Source organism: Castor canadensis, chromosome 3 (genome assembly GCF_047511655.1).
Source record: "Castor canadensis chromosome 3, mCasCan1.hap1v2, whole genome shotgun sequence".
Lineage (NCBI taxonomy): Eukaryota > Metazoa > Chordata > Mammalia > Rodentia > Castoridae > Castor > Castor canadensis.
In genome coordinates, this window is record NC_133388.1 from 152,825,988 (window position 1) to 152,843,976 (window position 17,989).

Below are 17,989 nucleotides of genomic sequence, written 5' to 3' on the forward strand. Positions count from 1 at the left end.
ACACACACCACCACCAAAACAATTAAAAAAAACTTTTGCAACTATCACAGTGTACCCCCAGTCCTCCAGTACAACAATAAAAAAATAACTAGGAGATGGTTTATTATCAAGTTCTTATTGTTCATACCTTGCAAGATAGAGAAGGTGCGTGGCAAAATTATTGCTCTTGTGATATATTTTGGCTGATATGTCACTTTAAACCTATAGATTTGCCTTAGCTAAATTTTGCCTCTTAAGTTAGGGAAATCACATGTTAAGTTTTTTTGGAACAAGCTGATAATAGACTATTCTGCAGGGCCAATTTTTCTAAACAAATTAATAGATACATAATTATTAGGACATCTCAAAGAAATAGTGGAATTTTCAACCATGTGTTTACAGTGTCAAAATGAGTGAGCACTACCAAGTTCTCACAATAAAGCCTATAATTTCAGAATGCAATGAAACCTGTGCAGCTGATAAACTTGAGATCCTTCAATGGATCTGTGCAACAGCCTTCGCATCACAGACTTTTTGTTTACAGTATGTTGGGTGATTCCATCGTAAATGGCAAAGTAACAATTAGCTTTACAAAAGCAACAACCCAACTCCTCAGATCTGAGCAAAAGATAACTGAATGTCTTGAAGCACAATGGAACTGATTTCATGTTCCTAATGGGAAAATGACACCTCTTTTGTTGTTCTTTTGTTTAGATTTTCTGGAAATAAAATGAATTCTCCCTTTTCAGAATCAATCATTTGTCACCCGAGAAGAGGCTTGAAAAAGCCTCTGCTCCCCCTCTTCACCTGCAATTTGGGCTTTTTTTTTTTTCTATAGTTACCTCCTACAAACTTAGGCTGTGCATTTACTATCATACAGTGACTGTCTAATGCACAGTTGTTCATTGTGTTAAGCCACAGGCTAGTCTTGAACTCTTGTGATTGCTGCCAACAGCTGCACAGCAGCTGTGTTTAATGAGAAGGAGCATAATAACATAGAGTTTCAAAAAAGTAGAAGACACTTGAGGATTAATGAACCTTTTACTTCTATAATATTTCTAGCTCAAAAACAGCTTGAAACAATGGGAACTATTATAGGTCTGATATCAGGGTGGTGAGAATTTGACTAAGGCATCCAAGGATGTCCAAATCTCACCCCAATTCTGTAATACGCCTCACTGGAGGCTTCTGAATAAATTCATAAAAAGTGAATAGGAAAAAAATGTACCACTATGGATTTGTGTCCATAATCTCCCATGGGAATTCTCTGATGAGCCACACTGAGCATGAATTAGCCCCAACCTAAAGTGCTATGTCTGCTTTCCCAAGGCTTCCCCTTCCTATCTGCTGGTCGCCAGAAATCAAAGTGAGGAGAATACTAGGGCCCTTGCCAATGATGGAAAGACAAAGAAAGGAAGGCTGTCCTTTTCCCACAATATCAATCAATAGACCAGTGAAAAAACCACCTGAGGAGATAAGAACCTAACAGTGTTTAGGATGAATCTGAGTGACAGAATGATACTCTCTCTGAAGGAATCAGCCTCCTTACTCATCCAATCCTTCCCACCTCTCATTTGGCTAACTCCTCTGAGTTTGTTTGGTCACTGGACAGTATTTTCCTACTTCATCACCAAGTACTCCTATTATATGCTTTATCCATACCTACTTACCTCAATCTCCTGTTTGTCTTCCCTATTAGATTCTGAGTTTAGAGGTAGTATTAGTTACAAACAATAAAGCAATAGAACAAAACCAAGATTTAAGGAAATAAGTCTAACAATAGTATACAGTACTAATTTAAGGAAGAAGAGAACATACTAAGAAAGGAGAGGTCAACTCAGTGTATCTAAAAACATGTCAGTATATATGAGATATGTATATATTATAAAGGAAGATTCAATGACCCTGCACATCTGAGTTGTAACCTGAGATTTCATTAAAATTCCCAGGGTTGTAATAATTTGTTTTCCTTCAGCATCAACATTACTTTGGGGTTTAATATTTGTGAAACAAAGGGATACAAAGATTCATTGGGATACAGCAAATTTAGGGAAGTTTTCTATTCCATCTCTCCACCCCAGAGCAGAATTATACATCATTGTAGTAATGAGTCAGACATGTCATGTAGGGCAAAATGTCTGTATCCATTCATGTGAAAATGGCAATTTCAGAGAAAGGGGATGCTACAGCTGGAATGGCACGAGGTGAGATTCTCAGATGGCATTCTATACAATCTTTGTGTCTGCCCTGGCAAATTGTCTTAGTGGGAGCCACTTTAATTTCATGTCTTTTGGAAAAAAACCTAATAGCCAATGACAAGTGTCATCATTATGTGATGCTGAAGTTTCCCTCTAGAGGACCCCTGTCCGCTTACATAAGCCTCTCTTCCTCACAAACTAGATTTCTGGGAGCACAGTTTAATTATATGTGGATTTTCTTTTTATAATGGAATCTGCAAGTTTGATCTGTTTTCCAAGTTTCTTCTATATCCACGGATATAAATGATTCCCTTTGGACTTGGAAGTTATTTTTTTTTAACTTTTGATGGTTCACTATTATAGAAGTAAGGAAAGGCTTTAATCTCCATCTACAAGTGATTTAGATAGCTCATAGTCTCTTGGCAGGAACACAGAGAAGTGCGGTTTTAATAATTTGTTCCTCTGACCACCAAAGCTGCTAGTGGTGTTATGCCATAGGAAAATACCCAGGGAGATTTAGCCAGATACTGGAGATTAAATATATGTGATTAAATATATGTGATAAACCCTTCAAAAATTATATTAAACATGCCAGAATAAAAGGAGGCAGTAACCCACAAAAATAAGAAGGACAAAAGAGCCAAAGAAGCAAAAATCCTTCCTTTACAGGAAGGAGGATGACTAGTAAAAACTGATTTAAAAGTTGGAAAACTTAAACTTAAAGAGGTAGGGTAAGAACCAAGATGCAATGCAGTTGGTATCACAGAATCTCAGAAAAGCACACAAAATGGCTTTACTTTGTGAGGCAAAAGGAGGATACCTAAGGGATTATTTTCTCCTACTAAAGAAATCTGGTGGGGGCAACCTAAGGTAAGTATGGCATCTCTACAGATTTATCATTTTCACATTTGAAGTGCACGTCTTTGATTCTCAAGCTTGCCTAATGGTCCAAGATAGTTGAAGTTTCAACTATCATGTCTGCATTCCAACCAAGGAAGAAGAATAAGTAAAGATCAGAAACTTCCCTCAGAGCAGAGTCTATCCTTTTAAGCAGACTCCCCTTCTTGGAAATGACTTCCAAGCAGGAGCTTTTAGTATTACGAAGTTAGTAGATATAAGCCTAAAACAATATAAAAACATAGTGATTTAAGCATGCTATATACTGATAGGAAGGTGGACACCAGAATGTACATTTGCTAAAAAGGGACGCCTAAGTGAAAATGGAGTTGTAGTATTGTCTAGGCATGGGAAGAGGGAGATTGTTTGCTGAAATAAGATTTACAAAATTATTTGACTTTTTAAATACATGAATATATAACTTTGATAAAAAGTTAATTGAGGAAAGAAAATGCCATGAATGTTCTCAAATTAAGCAAAATACAATAGCAGCAATATACAGATTTTTTCCATTAATGGCCAAATAACGAAAGTTTTTCTTAAATTACAAATTAAAACACAGTTTTTACTTAGACTTTTAGTTTTCAGAGTAGGAAAGGTGCAGAATTCTCTCCCTTAGGTTCAAATGCTACAGTGCCAAAGATCCTTGGATCTCTAGAGTACGGCTGCAAGTACTACTTGTCATAAACTTCACTAGTACCCAGACAAACTTGTGACTGCTACTTGAAGAGCCAGTCCTGGAAGCAAGGTACTGAAGCCTTGCCATTGAGGTTCAGTGTTTTCTTTGTTGTTCCAGGCAAGGTCCAACCAAGCCAGAAGTCCTGTCCATTCAATGGCCCGGAAAGCGATCCAGCCGCCGAGTCCAGAGACACAACAGCTTCTCCCCCAACAGCCCTCAGTTTAATGTCAGCGGCCCAGGTAGTGCAGCCTTTGTTGTTTCTTCATCATAGTGCATGTAAGTTACATTTTCTATGGGCAATTTTAACAACAACAACAACAACAACAAAAAACTGAGTTAATAGTGTTAATGACACACATTCTTTCTACCAAGTAAGTTTGAAATTGCAAAGGTGAGAAGTGTTGAGCAGTGTCACCAGTTGTGTCATAGCCTAGCAGCTCTGCCTGGCAAGTACACAGATATATGCATGTATACATACACATATTTATATATACTACATAGCTATATGTGTGTGAGTGTTTATATGTATGTGTCATATTCACGAATATAGAGCATCAGGCCCTAGTTTGCACTCTGAACCACTAAGCCATGACTAGAGCTCATGTGTACTCAGGTTAGTTCCTGGGAAAGGCAACACCAGTTCTTGCACTGCTTTTTGATTATAGCAGTTTATACCCTGTAAGTCAGGCCTATGGTTTCACTTGTTCCTGTCACTGCTCTACAGGTAAGTTTAGAATTACTGATTGATGCTTTCCTTTCTTTCAAAAGAAAACCAACTACCTTCTGGAGTAGTAAAAATGTTGCTCAGTAGGATCTGTTCTCTTGAATATCAAAGGCCAGTACAGACAACAACATTAAGAAAAAAAATAAAAGCCTGTGAAAGTGAGCCCACTGAGATGCATACATCTCTATTAATCAACTACTTAAAATCCACTCACAGGAATATAGTTTTTCAAGTGTTTACAAGTAAATGACACTGCATTCTCCCTTCAGGGTGAAAGGAAAGATAACCAAGCATTCCTACCCTGAATCAAATTTAACATATTGCCCTTGTGATCTCCTCCCAAGGCTTACTAGAAGAAGACAACCAGTGGATGACTCAGATAAACAGACTCCAGAAATTAATTGATAGGCTGGAAAAGAAGGTGGGTACTGCCTTTTCTTTCTCCTATTTATCAAGATATTCTGACCCAGTATCCTCATTGCTTCCATATCCATGACTGCCCCATGGAGAGAATAACAGCCAGGATTCAAGTAATCATGTGAATATCTGCTTAGTACTTATGGGGGGTGGGGGGAATCATTTCTTTTTTGTCCTATTGTTAAAGCAAATATAAAAGCTCATGTGAATTCTCCCACCCTCCTGACTCCCAATTTTATTTAAAATAAGATATATGGTGGAAAATTACATAAATAAATCAACCACACTTCCTGACTTTTAGGTTATCAAGTTTCCTAAGTGGCAGATGCTTGAATGCTGCTAATGGCAGCACTTAGGGATGTCCTATTTGAAGTCTAGAGAATCTTTAAAGTTGGGGGAAATGGCTATGCTATCTACTAAAAGATGAGATTCCATGCTCTAGAAATTAACATGTTAACTGATAATTTTGATATTAAACCTGCACAGTAGGCAAGCAAGTTAGAATGTAAGTAAGCAAGTTAGGAAGTGATGAAGAGTTCTTTACAGCTACAAATATATGCTCCTAATTGTTGTGTCTTTATTAATTCAACTAATATAAAGTACTCCTGATGTTTTATTAAACAACTTTTGTAAATCAGTAAGAAAATGTTTTCTGTGAATACTAGGCAACCAGAAAGGAACATTTATATTTGATAAGAGTAACTGACTTTGAAGAACCCACAATATACTTATAAAGACCAGGTGTATTCCTAAAGAAAGAGAGGAGTTGATATACTATTTTTCTAAATGGGTGGTGCCACAGAACTGAATTCACAGCTAATGTTTAGTAAATATTTGCTGATTAACTGATACAGGCCAAGGGATTAGAGCAAATGCTAACGTCTACGGTTTCCTGAGTAAATAATCACTTTCAGCTGGGGTACTTGTGAAGGACTTCACATGCAGGAAGCGTTTAAGCTGGGCTTTACCAATGATGATTCAATTAGAAATTTGATTGCAAACAACTGAAATCACCTTTCTATTTTATTTAAATTGAGAATTTTCTAGAAAGCTAATCTAGAGACCTGAATTCAGGAAAAGTCAAGAGACAAGATAACTAAAGATCTAGGTAGCAAGAAATATTTAGTCTCCTGGGTTACCTTCACCAAAATTATTGAGCCCCAACCACCATTTCTGCTCTGTTTTGTCTTCTGCTGAAGATTCTACCTCCCATGAGGTGGAATGTGCTTGGTTTATTAGGGTCACATGCTGGCCTTTCGTGTAGAGGAGGGGGAACATCTTGATTAGCAATCCTAGAGTACTACATGGAAATGAGAAAAGATAATTCATTGAAAGGAAAATGTATTGTCATTAAAGTTGGAATAAGTGCTGATCAGCTAACAAACAAATGAATATTTTCTATGGAGAAGTAAAATTTTACTAAACAGAGAGTAAACAGAAAGGGCAGTGGTGGCATGAGCAAAGTTGGGTAGAACAGCTTGGTTCAGTCTTTCATTTAGGGAAGTAGTACAACTAAGGTTGTATGGATGGATGGAACCAAACCATGAATGGCCTTAAGTAATAGACTAAAGGATTTGGATTTGGCCTCAGAGGCAGCAGGAAGCATATATTACTTTTCAACTGGCAAGTACCAAACCAAAAAGATCTTTTAGATAGAAAATTGGGCAGCAAGATGCAAGTTGGATTAAAACAAATGCAAAATGTATTTAAACAAGAAAAGACTTTGCTCAGCGCCTGCCCCCGCCCCTATCCCCAGGCCACTCAGACAATGGCATGAAAGAGCAGCTTTGTGGACTTCAACCTACTGGGAGGAGATATATCAAGAGATAGGACTGTACTGAGTGAAAAGAAAATCCAAATTGAAAGACTTGAAGTGAAATTAACAGCACCATTGAATGGTTATAGTGGAAAACCCAGTGAGAGTCTGAGGACTGGAGCCTTTCTATCACAGACCATAATCCAAAAATGAAGAGACAAGTGAGAGAGAATTTCTGAGGTGGGGTCAGAAGGCAAACTGGTTTAGGCAGAAATACAAAGTCAAATGTTAGTTGGAGAGAAGTCAAGCCAACAGATTAAGGTATTAAAGTTATCTCCACAAAGATGAAACCTCAAATCCTGAGGATGAGAAAGATCACTGAAAAAGAGATCTTGCAAAAGAAGAGCTAAAATAAGGGGGAAAGGAAGCAACCTTGAAGAATTCAGTAGCTCTGCCAGTGCATTTTCACTTATTAAATTTACATTAGCCTCTTACAGAGCAAACACCTAAACTATGACTTTGCTGTAAATCAACTTTCTTCCTTTCCTTTTTCATTAATTGATATGTAAACTGAGACTAAAAGGATGCATAGGAAAAAATAGTAGCTATGAAAATTAGTTTTCCAATGTTTGAAAGCTTGGAAATCCAGACTAAAAAACTAAACCCTATTAAGAGATGAGAATTCTGTTGTTAAATATGTTTGAATTCATTTAAAGAATACAAATACCTCTTTTTAAAGTGGTTTTGAAGCTTTTAGCAAAACTACTGTGGTGTTGGAAATTTATATAGTTATTTTTAAAGGGATGGCTCAAACATGGGTCATATCTTTTTATTTTCCAACTTTAAATCAAAGTATTGTCACATCTCTTTTTCTTTCCTAGGCTTTTGTCTCCCTCCCCTCCTATGAAAGGGTTTCATTTCGAGAACAGTGTCTAAGAGGTTTGCTGAAAGTAGAATGTGATGGGTTTCAGCATGAGGCTCCAGCTGTGTGGAGCTCAGCATGAACTGTCTTAACGAGTAGAGAAGCAGTGCAAGTTCAGTTTTCTTCTACAACTTATTCTGTATTGTGCTGAATTGGGTTTTTAGAGGAAAACTACCCAATTGCCAAACAGTGGCTAAGTGCGTTAGGCCCTTGTTTTCTGCAGTTGTTAGCACTAGGTTTGATCTCCCTGTTAAAAGGAAGTGTAACCTGTAGTGAAACATATGTTATCCTTTCTGCCCATTAAGTATTTATGATGAATCCTTCCTACACTGTAAACCGACCCCAATTCCATTCAGCTGGGAGAAAAATAACACTTGCAATTTCTACAGATTTCTTCAGGTCTTCTTTTTGTCTTAAGCCTCTCTGAATATTTGTGGGGATAAACTGAAGTTATTTATATCTTATGTTTTGCTTCAAACACCTGCAGAAAACCTCTTTAATGTTAAGCAAAATGACAAAGACAATAATAACCTCTTCCTCCCTCATGAACTCCTCAGTGTATCATCAGATCATAGGTCATCTTCATTTAAAGGGGAGTAATTAAGTACATCCTGCCACATGATTTGTTTTAAGTCTTTCTTGCCTTAGATAACAGAAGATAGAACTAAAAAGTACATGGAATATAGGATCAGGAAATATCAGTCAAAAAGATTACTAAGTTACAGTTTCTATCTGTAGAGTACTTTTTAATATCTAATTTACATCTATACTCATTAAATAATGTTGTCTTTATGGAAAAGCTATGATTTATATGGGGCATTCATCCAGCCATTCATTTATTTCTCGGTGATTGATTGACTATGATGCGTCTGGCACTATTCTAGCAGGGGGATTACAACAGTGATCAAAACCGGTAAGATCCTTGATCTCTGTGTAGACAGACAAAAACAAGTAAACAGGTTAACAAATCTAAGAAACAAGATAAAATCAGATAATGGAAAGTGCTATGAAGAAAAAGTAGGGCACTATGACCAAGATGGCAGAGTTGAATACTCAAAGTGAGTGGTCTGAGAAGGTCTCACTAAGACGGTTGCACTGAGCTAAATTGTGAAAGATGAGAAGCCAGCTAGATGAGCACCTAGGAATGCAGAATTGAACACAAAAGGAACAGTAAAACAACTTGCCCATTGTTCCTCCACAGAACAGCACAGCAAGAGCTACATATTTCAGTAATTGGTAGGCTTATGTTATTTCAGATAGGCTGGATTTCTACAACCTTCAATTCATTTCTTAGCCATTTGAAGGGATAATTGTGCATAATCGTCAGCTGGAAGAAGTGCTAAGATTTATAGTCACAGAATGAAGTTCTTGGAGATTACACACTTGATGGTTTCACTGAGAACATTAGTGTTATCCATTGATCACTGCAGAAGGTCTTCATAGAAGTCCTTTATTTTTAGTGATTATTAGTAGTATTTTCATTTACTTTTCAAAATCACTTTCTTTTTAGTAAAGTAAAACATGTTAGAATGTAAATGTGTAACAACAGACTGTTATTAAAAATGACCTCCCAAGAAATGTAGAAATGCGAGAATACTCAACAGTAAAAGAAATCAACCTTGTTAGACTTAGTCATTCTAGCTTTTTCTCGTTACCGTTTTATCCTCCCCTTTTTGTTTTAATGCATCTCTCTCCTTGACTTTGCTCTGTAATCACAACAGTGAAGTAAATTTAGAGGATTAACGCATTGAGTAATCTTAGAAATGCTTCATAGCTTCTTAGAAATGGTAGATTTGTACAAATATTTATTGGAATAGCTCAATTTTTAAAAACTTGAATTATTTCCTTTCCTTTCTGATAATGAGGTTCGTTTGGTTCAAGATTAGCCATGAAAAACTACCATGTCAATATATCATGTTCATTTTAATTAACTTCTGGGGGATTCTACTTTTTTTTCCTCTAACTGAAGGATCTAAAGCTTGAACCACTAGAAGAAGAAGTTATTGAAGGGAACACTAAATCTGTAAGTACTTTTCCAGATCAAAGTTTTAGAAATATATGCTGTGTAGTGATGGCTTAATTTCTTCGAAAGCTATTATCTCAATGAAAAAAATGGAAACTTAAGTAATAAATGGACATATTTCATTTTGCATTGTTAAACTGTAATCTGAGGAAACATAGTACCTACTTCACAAGGTTTTAGGAAAGCACTTGGCATGTAATGGATGCACAATGAATTTTTCTGCATGTACTATCAAATGCGTTATTAAATAATTGAAAGAATATGATAGCCTGAGAAGGGCAACATGTAAATTTTATCATATACACACTTTGAAAACTCAGCTAAGTTGAATACTGTATATACTTGAGCTGAAACCTGGTTTTATTCATTGTTGTATCTCTAGCATTTAGCCTAAAGCCAAAGACCTCTAAATGGTCAGAAATAATTTTTCAAAGAATAAATTGTTGTTTAGAGAAAAGAGAACACATAAACTTGGGGAAAAGATGTCTATCAAGACTAGTAGCAATTTATGGAAATTGGAAAGAAAATGGACAGTTATCCTAAAAGTTTGCAACAAAAAGAAATTGGTAAATAAATTAATTGAAAAGCAATGCATACCAATGCTTTATTATGTTACTTTATTTTTGACACAGGTTTTTATACTGCATTTTATCTGGTAAAATTGTGTGTTTTCATTTACATTTAATGGGGAAATGGATTTTAAAAGATTGGGTACCTAGAAATCACTATTTCTTAATACTTTACACGTGGTATGTACTTCATAGATGTGAACAACCGGTCACACTTACACAAAACAAAGATAAGAAATGCATTTCATCTCTGTATTGTGTGATCCATGGGCACTGACTACAGCATAGAAGATGGTGTCTCCCACCCATGTGTCAGGCTCCTGACCATCTGTTCAAACTCATGGCACAAAGGGATCTTCAGAGGAACCATGAGGAGTCTCAGAAAAATTAAACAATGGCTACTTCCACTAGAATCCTGCAGATAGGCAGACTTTCCCCGATATACACTGTAATTTTCAGTATATGATCTGAACTTTTATTTCTCCAAAGACGAGGATGCAATCTATGTTAATTCATCAGGAAACCCAAATTTTAGAGTGGTTGACTTCAGTGAGAGGAGAGAGTATGGGGCACCTGTGTGAGGGATAGCTACTTTATGTGGTCTAATAGGTATAGGAATTGTTAATTTTGTGACCCTGTGTTATTGTCTCATAGGTTTGCAGGGAAACTCCACTCAGGAGAAGTGAACATAACTTTTCTAATGTTGTGAGACACAATTATTTGTCCTTAATTAATTTCCTAATGTGAAACTATAGTCTCTATCTACCTTGAGGGAGAATAATCATCTAAGGGGTGTTTGTGAACGGCAGCAGCTATGCCATATGCAGGTCTGTAACAGAAGAGGCGGGTCAGTGCCAATTCTAGAAGATGAACACACACAATGCTATTAATCCTATAGTGTATGGTAATATTTTTAAAAAATAGGACTGGAAGAGTTGGTTCAGTTGTCAATATTGTTTGAAAGTAGGAAAAACTATTCTTTATTTTAAGCCATGTGTAGAGATAAAAATAATTATATTTTTTGTGAATAGACACAGTAATGGCTTGAACTGGTTCTTTGTCTCAAAATAACCAATAAATTACTTGTCATTAAAAGTTGTATTTTTTCAGGTGAGCCATGGTGGCTCACATCTGTTAATCCCAGCTACTCAAGAAGTAGAGACTGGACACAGTCCAAGGCCATCCTGGCAAAAAAGTTAGTGAGCACCAGTTTTAACAAATTAAACCAGGCACTGTGGTGTACTCCTATGATTCCAGCTATGTGGGAGGCCCATATAGGAGGACCATGATCTGAGACCAGCCCCAACCAAAAATATGAGACCCAAGCAAAGGATCCTGAGTTTAAAACTCCAAAACTGTCCCCAAAAAGTTGTATTTTTTCATCAGTGGTAGTACATGCAATATTACCAATTCCTGTAAAACCGCTTATGCTAAAATGATCAAAACCATTTTTCACTGTTATTTTATAACTAGTTTTCCTATCCTGCTAAGTATTTTATGATTTATCCTAATGCCAAAAATCAGCTTTAGAATTCATTGGCTAATGCTGGGGATATACCCCTGTGGTAGAGCGCTTGCCTGTACAAAACCCTAGGTTTTATCCCCAGCAGCACACACACAAAAGATAGACTCTATTGACTAAAGAGATATTTTCCTTTTCCTTTTATGAATACAGGAGAACTTTGAAAAATAAATTCCACATCAGAAAGCAACAAAAAATTTTTGCATTATGTTTTGTTTAAAAAACCAATCTTTGGTCTGGTGGAGTGGCTCAAGTAGTAGAGCACCTGCCTAGCAAGCATGAGGCCCTGAGTTCAATTCCCAGCACTGCCAAAAAAAAAAAAAAAAAAAAAAAAACCCAGTCTCTACTGAACCATTGCTATATATCAAGTATGTGATACACCCACACATATAACTCTTTTACTCCTCACAAAATCTGAATGAGGTGCAATAGTTGGCCACATTTTACAAATGAAGAAATTAAAGTGCAGAGAGGTTCAAATACAATAGCTGAACTCCAGCTATTTGACACCAGACCTGCAACCCAAGTGTTTGTTGAATTTCTAGTCACTAAAGCAGAGCACTCCTCTTTGCTAGAGAGGTTGTGACTGACAGGTAATTGTTTCATCAGATTTCCTACTACAAGATCAGAGCAGATTCTCGGTAAGCTTGTTTAAATATGCAGCAAAACTCCTGAACCCTAGCAGCTGCCATTTCCAGTTTTCTGAGCACTGAACCATTATATAATGGTGACTCCAGGATGTTACTTTTTTTTTTAACCCATCAGTACATAGTAAGGGAAGTAATGTTTATTTAATACCTATCAGGGCAAGGTTCTTACACACACTATTCTACTTAATCTTCCCCAAACTCTATGATATAAATGCTACTATTTCAATTTTATGTATCAGAAGACTTAAAGATTAAGTAAGTTGTTAAAAGCCAGACAGCTAGTAAAAGTGAAGTCAGTTATTTTAGATTTATATCCTTTGCTCTTGAGAAAGAAGAAAAGATGCTGGAGAGAGATTAAGAAGTACTTAACAATTGTGCAGTGCTCTAGAGCTTCCCAGCTACCTCAAATCATCTTTCAGAATGAATAAATACTTAAAATTTATAAAAGGAATTCCAACAAAGCCAATGGTTAAAAGCAAGAAATCTTCTGATTTTTTATTCCACAAATAACTTAAGCTACTATATATATGTAAAACTCTATGAGTCTAGAAATAAATTGGTGATTATTACAGACTAAAAGGAAATACAGGCAATTAATTAAAAATTATAATATGTGATAAAGATTCAGAAAGTATAGATTTGCATAATAAGGGGACATAGCCTATCTTAGGGGTCAGTGAATGCTTCCATAATGACATATTTAAGACAAAAGCAGAAAGCATAAGCAGAATCTTTCTTTAAAAATAATATAACATCTTACTACATTGATTATTCTAACATTGCATTAAAAGAACACTATGGTGCTCCATGGAAATATTAAAATGTTTTAAATGGTTTATCAAAGGCATACTTTATAAACAGTAACCTTCAGAATTCACGATTTTATTCTTGCTATAATAAAATAGAAAATAAATGTATATCAGGGATAAAACCTGATCTGAATAAGACCATGATTATATGGCTTGTTGAAACTTTGAGTATAATTTATGAAAGCTGTCAAGTACTAAGCAGTGGGTGTGAATCAATGAAAGATCATTGTGAATTTTGAAAGAAATTGCTCCAACTAGAACACACATCCTGGGGCTGGCCAAGTCCACTGATCCACCAGAATCCTTTTTGCCAGTGCCATTGTGTGCCTTCTATGGTATTTCTTACCAGAAGATGATTGGAATAAGAAGTCGCTTTCCAGATTATACATTCAAAAGAAGCATTTTAAAAGCCATGATAAATTTAAATAAACCTTGAACATACTCTTGTGCTTTTCAAAAACTTGAACTTTTCTTCAGCACATTGCTACTCCATGCACTAAAACAGCTTATTGTACATTAAGAGTCTATAAATCTAATGCTTTTTTCTGTCTCTCTACCCTCATCTAACCAATGAATGGTGTTTTGTGAAGTAAATCATTGTGCTATACATTGTGCTATACATTCTTAAGAGTTTGGGGATTAGAATAACACCAACAGTATGTCAGGAACTGTAAAAACATGATCTTGCTTTACTAGCTGATAAGAAACTTGGTTAAAGAGCCTGGTGTGGTGACACACATCTCTAATGCCAGCTACTCAGGAGGTGGAGCTAGGAAGATCATGGTCTCCAGTAGCTAAGCAAAAGCATGAGACCTTACCTAAAAATAAATTAAAGCAAAAATAGCTGGGGGTGTGGCTTAAGTAATATAGCACCATGGAAGAATGTTCTACAGTGAACAAATCCTGAGAGCTAACTATTCTCACCTTGAGATATAAGATTTTAATAAGCTTTCAAGCTGTATATTTGATAAAAGAGATAAAAATATCAAGAAGACACTAGGACATTTTCCCCCCATCCCTTCTAATCTCATATCCTACAACTCAAACATTTCCACTTGTAAGAATAGTCAAATTTAGGTAGGTTATGTGTGCCTCATAAACTGATTTATTTGTGTGAATGTCTAAGAAAGAGGGGTGGGAACATATGTATTGCTCAGGTTACAAAGTAAAGTCTAAAAATCAAGAGTTTAATTATTCTAAATGATATATCAATATATTCAAGTGAATGAATCAGCTATTGCTGCATAACAACCCACCTCAAAGTTTAGTGGCTTAAAATAACCACAATTTTACAGGTAGGAAATGTAGATGGGATCATTAGGGTACTTCTTATGGTCTCAAATGGCCTCCTTTAGGTAACTGTAGTTAGTTGCATGTCAGCTTTGCTGATCTTGGCTGGCCATTCTCATATGTTAGGTGCTCAGATCTGCTTCATGTGGTTTTTAATTCTCTGTTACAGGGATTTGGAAAAGCATAGCTTGTCACCTGTTTTTTTACATCAAGTTGTACTGGAACACAGACATACCTATTTGTTTATGTATTGTCTATGGTTATTTTCTCACTAAAACAGCAGATCTGAGTAGTTGCAAGAGGAATCATAGCTTGGCTTTCCACACAAAGCCTAAAGTACTTAATATCTTTGTTTATAGGAAAAGTTTCCTGACCCCTGCAATAGCAGGTCTTGCTTGCATGACAATCTCAAGAATCCAGGAAAAAAAGCAAAGCTATTGGGCCCTAAACTTGAAATTGGCACACTAACAGTTCTGCCACATTCTGTCAGCCAAAACCAATTAGAAGGCTAGCCCAGGTTCAATCAAAGTCGAAATAGAAACCATGTCTTGATGGAAGGAGCAAAAAAGTCACATTTCAAAATGCCTGAGTTTTGGGAGTAGTGAAATAGTCTGGTCATTTTTATAGTCTCTCCTACTGGATCACATAAGAACCGCCTTCTGACTAAAAAAAAAAATTATGGTGGACAAATTTACATATTTCATTAGGAAAACCCATGAGAATCATCTGAATCACTATTAATCACAAATGACCAGCCAGGAAATCCCTCCAGGTTTCCATGAGAAGGACATTCCCACCATTATTTTGGCAAAAGATTAATGCTACTTAGTTATTAATATTAAAACCAGGTGACTGGGTAAGCCATGTAAGAGGCCGATTGTATACACCCAAAGACCTTAGGGAGATAGTTATGGGTTTGCATTTCCTGACCTAATCCTAAGAGGAAATAAAGGTCAATTATTTCCAATTATGGCTAGACTGTGGAAATAAATAGATCCAAAATGTAGAATGATTCCCAAACAATAAAAGTTAGTTCTGTGTCCAGTAAACAGTCTACACAATGATTCAGGGCCCCAAATCCTCTCATCCATGGCTCTCCCATCCCTAATATTTTTTTGTCCTCATCCTGCCAACAGCAAAGGAGAAAAGAATGTGCAGATTCATTTGTAAGTCTTGGCTCAAAAGTGGTGCATGGTATTTCTGGTCATATCTGTTGGTGAGAACTCATCGGTGTTTACATCTAACCATAGGAAGGATATGATACAGAGTCTAGTGGTATACCTAAAAGGAAGAGGATGAGCATCTTAGAGTCTGAAATAATCCACTTCAGATCATCAGATACTCATTTGCATCCTTTTTATCACATATAGAACACACACAGGGACCCCTCCACAAGGAACACCACCCAATGTTTCCTACAGTTACTGCTTTTAGCTCAAAATCTAGGCTTTCTCTGTAAGGTCAGGGATGTAGCCTCTTGGTGCATCTGTCAAACTTATAAAGGAAAAGGTAAGCTATCTCTCCACGTGACACACACATAGGTGCAGAATAGAGAGGGAAAGGAGGGAGGAATGACAGAACTGGGCCAGGATAAATGCCATTTAAGTAATGAATGGGTGATAAATGGGAAACATATAGCATTCACTGGTTGATTGCAACAATGAATTCCAGATGGGAAGATTTTTCTTTTTCAGTAAGGGAGTTCTGTGATTAGACACTGGCTCCCATTTCTTGGGGGGAATCCTGCTCCCTGTTGTTTTTGAAAAATTCTTATTGGTCCATTATCCTCTGTGACCATCTGAAATAGCCCCCTGAGAAGGGCAGTACTATGTAGCCTGCTGCCTATTCAAATATATTATGGTCCCAAATATAATTCTAAGGCCTAAACAGCCCAAGAATTTTTAAGATGAGGTCATAATTTCTTTGGCAATACAATTTCCTCAAAAGTTTGGTAGACTGCTGATCAGTTTACATATAGTCAGTTTTATGCGCCAGTAACCACACCTCATGTCACTGTTTCTTCTTTTACTATGACCTTTGAAGACAAGAAGTCTATCTTGATCCTTAACTATATATGCAGAATCCAGCAACTATTATTTACCTGTCACAAAATGCAAACATTTCTTGGATATGTTGAGTGTCTAACATTGTGCCTACAGTATAATTGGTGTTTAACAAACAGAGCTATTAACCTGAAGTGAGAAACTTATTAGGAGACAGTAGACCAGGAGATAGATACATTCTAGCTCTTATGTTACCTAGCTGAAAATATTGTGAAAGCTTTCTTTATATTCTATGTTATTGTTGAGTCGTGCTTTGTTTTTGTTTTTTGCACTTTTGTGATTGATGTCAACTCATGTTTTTTGCACACATAATTTTTTTCTCAATCTTTGAAGAAAAAAGGACTAATGAGATCTAAATTCCATGAGAAACCCAGTCAGATCTCTAGGAAAGTCTTCAAACTACAATTGCTATTCTGGTAGTAGGACTTGTTATAAGGAGTTGCATCAACTCACTATGATCCATTAAACAGGCTCTACCTAATGTCATGGTGTTCTGAACAGGGCTTATTGAAAGTGTGCAATATGTTTAGGAAGTCTAGAATAGATGATGCACCATTGGAAATGCATTCATGAGCACATAGTTTTGGGAATTTGATTGTAAGGAATGTCACAATATATCTAATATCACAAAATACCCCAAAAGCTGAAAGTATGCCTAAGTATAACTGCTTCTCTTCAAAATTTTGTATTTGACTTGAGGGCAATGATGACAGCCTGGTTGCACATTAGAGACACTTAGGGCAACTTCCAAAAATGCAAGTGCCTTGGTCCTTCTCCCAAAGATTCTGATACAAATAATCTTAACTCCCCAGTCTTTCTAATGAATCACTGCTTTTAAAAGGAAAATGCATCATTGCAAAAGATACTTTATTTAGCTTCTGTTACTAGAGACAAGAAAATGCCTTGCCTATATTACAGCCTTTATAAGATTTTATATATGGAATGACCTCGGCTTTCCTTGGTCCCATTTTTGGTTGACAATGGCTTGTTCTGTGAGGTGGCATGGAATGGGTCAGCTTAGATAGGCTCTGTGATACCAAGGCAGTAAGCTTGCCCTTTCCTCCGTAGCACATCATGCTTGTGCAGCGTCAGATGTCTGTAATAGAAGAGGATCTGGAAGAATTCCAACTTGCTCTGAAACACTACGTGGAGAGCGCTTCAGCCCAAAGTGGATGCTTGCGGTAAGTGCTTAAGTACAAGGCCTGAGCTAGCATTATCAGGTTGACAAAGGTGTGTTGCACTTTAGATGAGGGTGGAGGTCCAGAAGATAGACATTTGACGATCCTTACACTAAATTCCGCTGAGCAGTACAGCCTTCTGTATGATGGCCTTTACAGAATTTAACTGGGTGTTTTCTCTTTGATCCTTGGACCTTAGTTGATTTAATCATTAGGAGGAACAAGGGAAATAAAGTGGAAAACAATCTAAATGAGGAGAGGAGCTTCAAATAGATTGAACTTCCCCCTTTTGCACTCAGGCAACCAGCACTCA

The 17,989-nt window shown here is 36.6% G+C and overlaps 1 protein-coding gene across 1 annotated transcript in view; it reads left to right on the forward strand.

Annotated features, from left to right (window-relative positions):
- Positions 1–17,989, forward strand: part of Necab1 (N-terminal EF-hand calcium binding protein 1) — a 154,888-nt gene that overhangs the window by 123,829 nt on the left and 13,070 nt on the right. The window contains exons 7-10 of the mRNA XM_074068812.1: positions 3,871–3,992; positions 4,822–4,898; positions 9,542–9,595; positions 17,567–17,679. Of these exons, the coding sequence (XP_073924913.1) occupies positions 3,871–3,992; positions 4,822–4,898; positions 9,542–9,595; positions 17,567–17,679 (366 nt within the window). The remainder of the gene's footprint in view (positions 1–3,870; positions 3,993–4,821; positions 4,899–9,541; positions 9,596–17,566; positions 17,680–17,989) is intronic.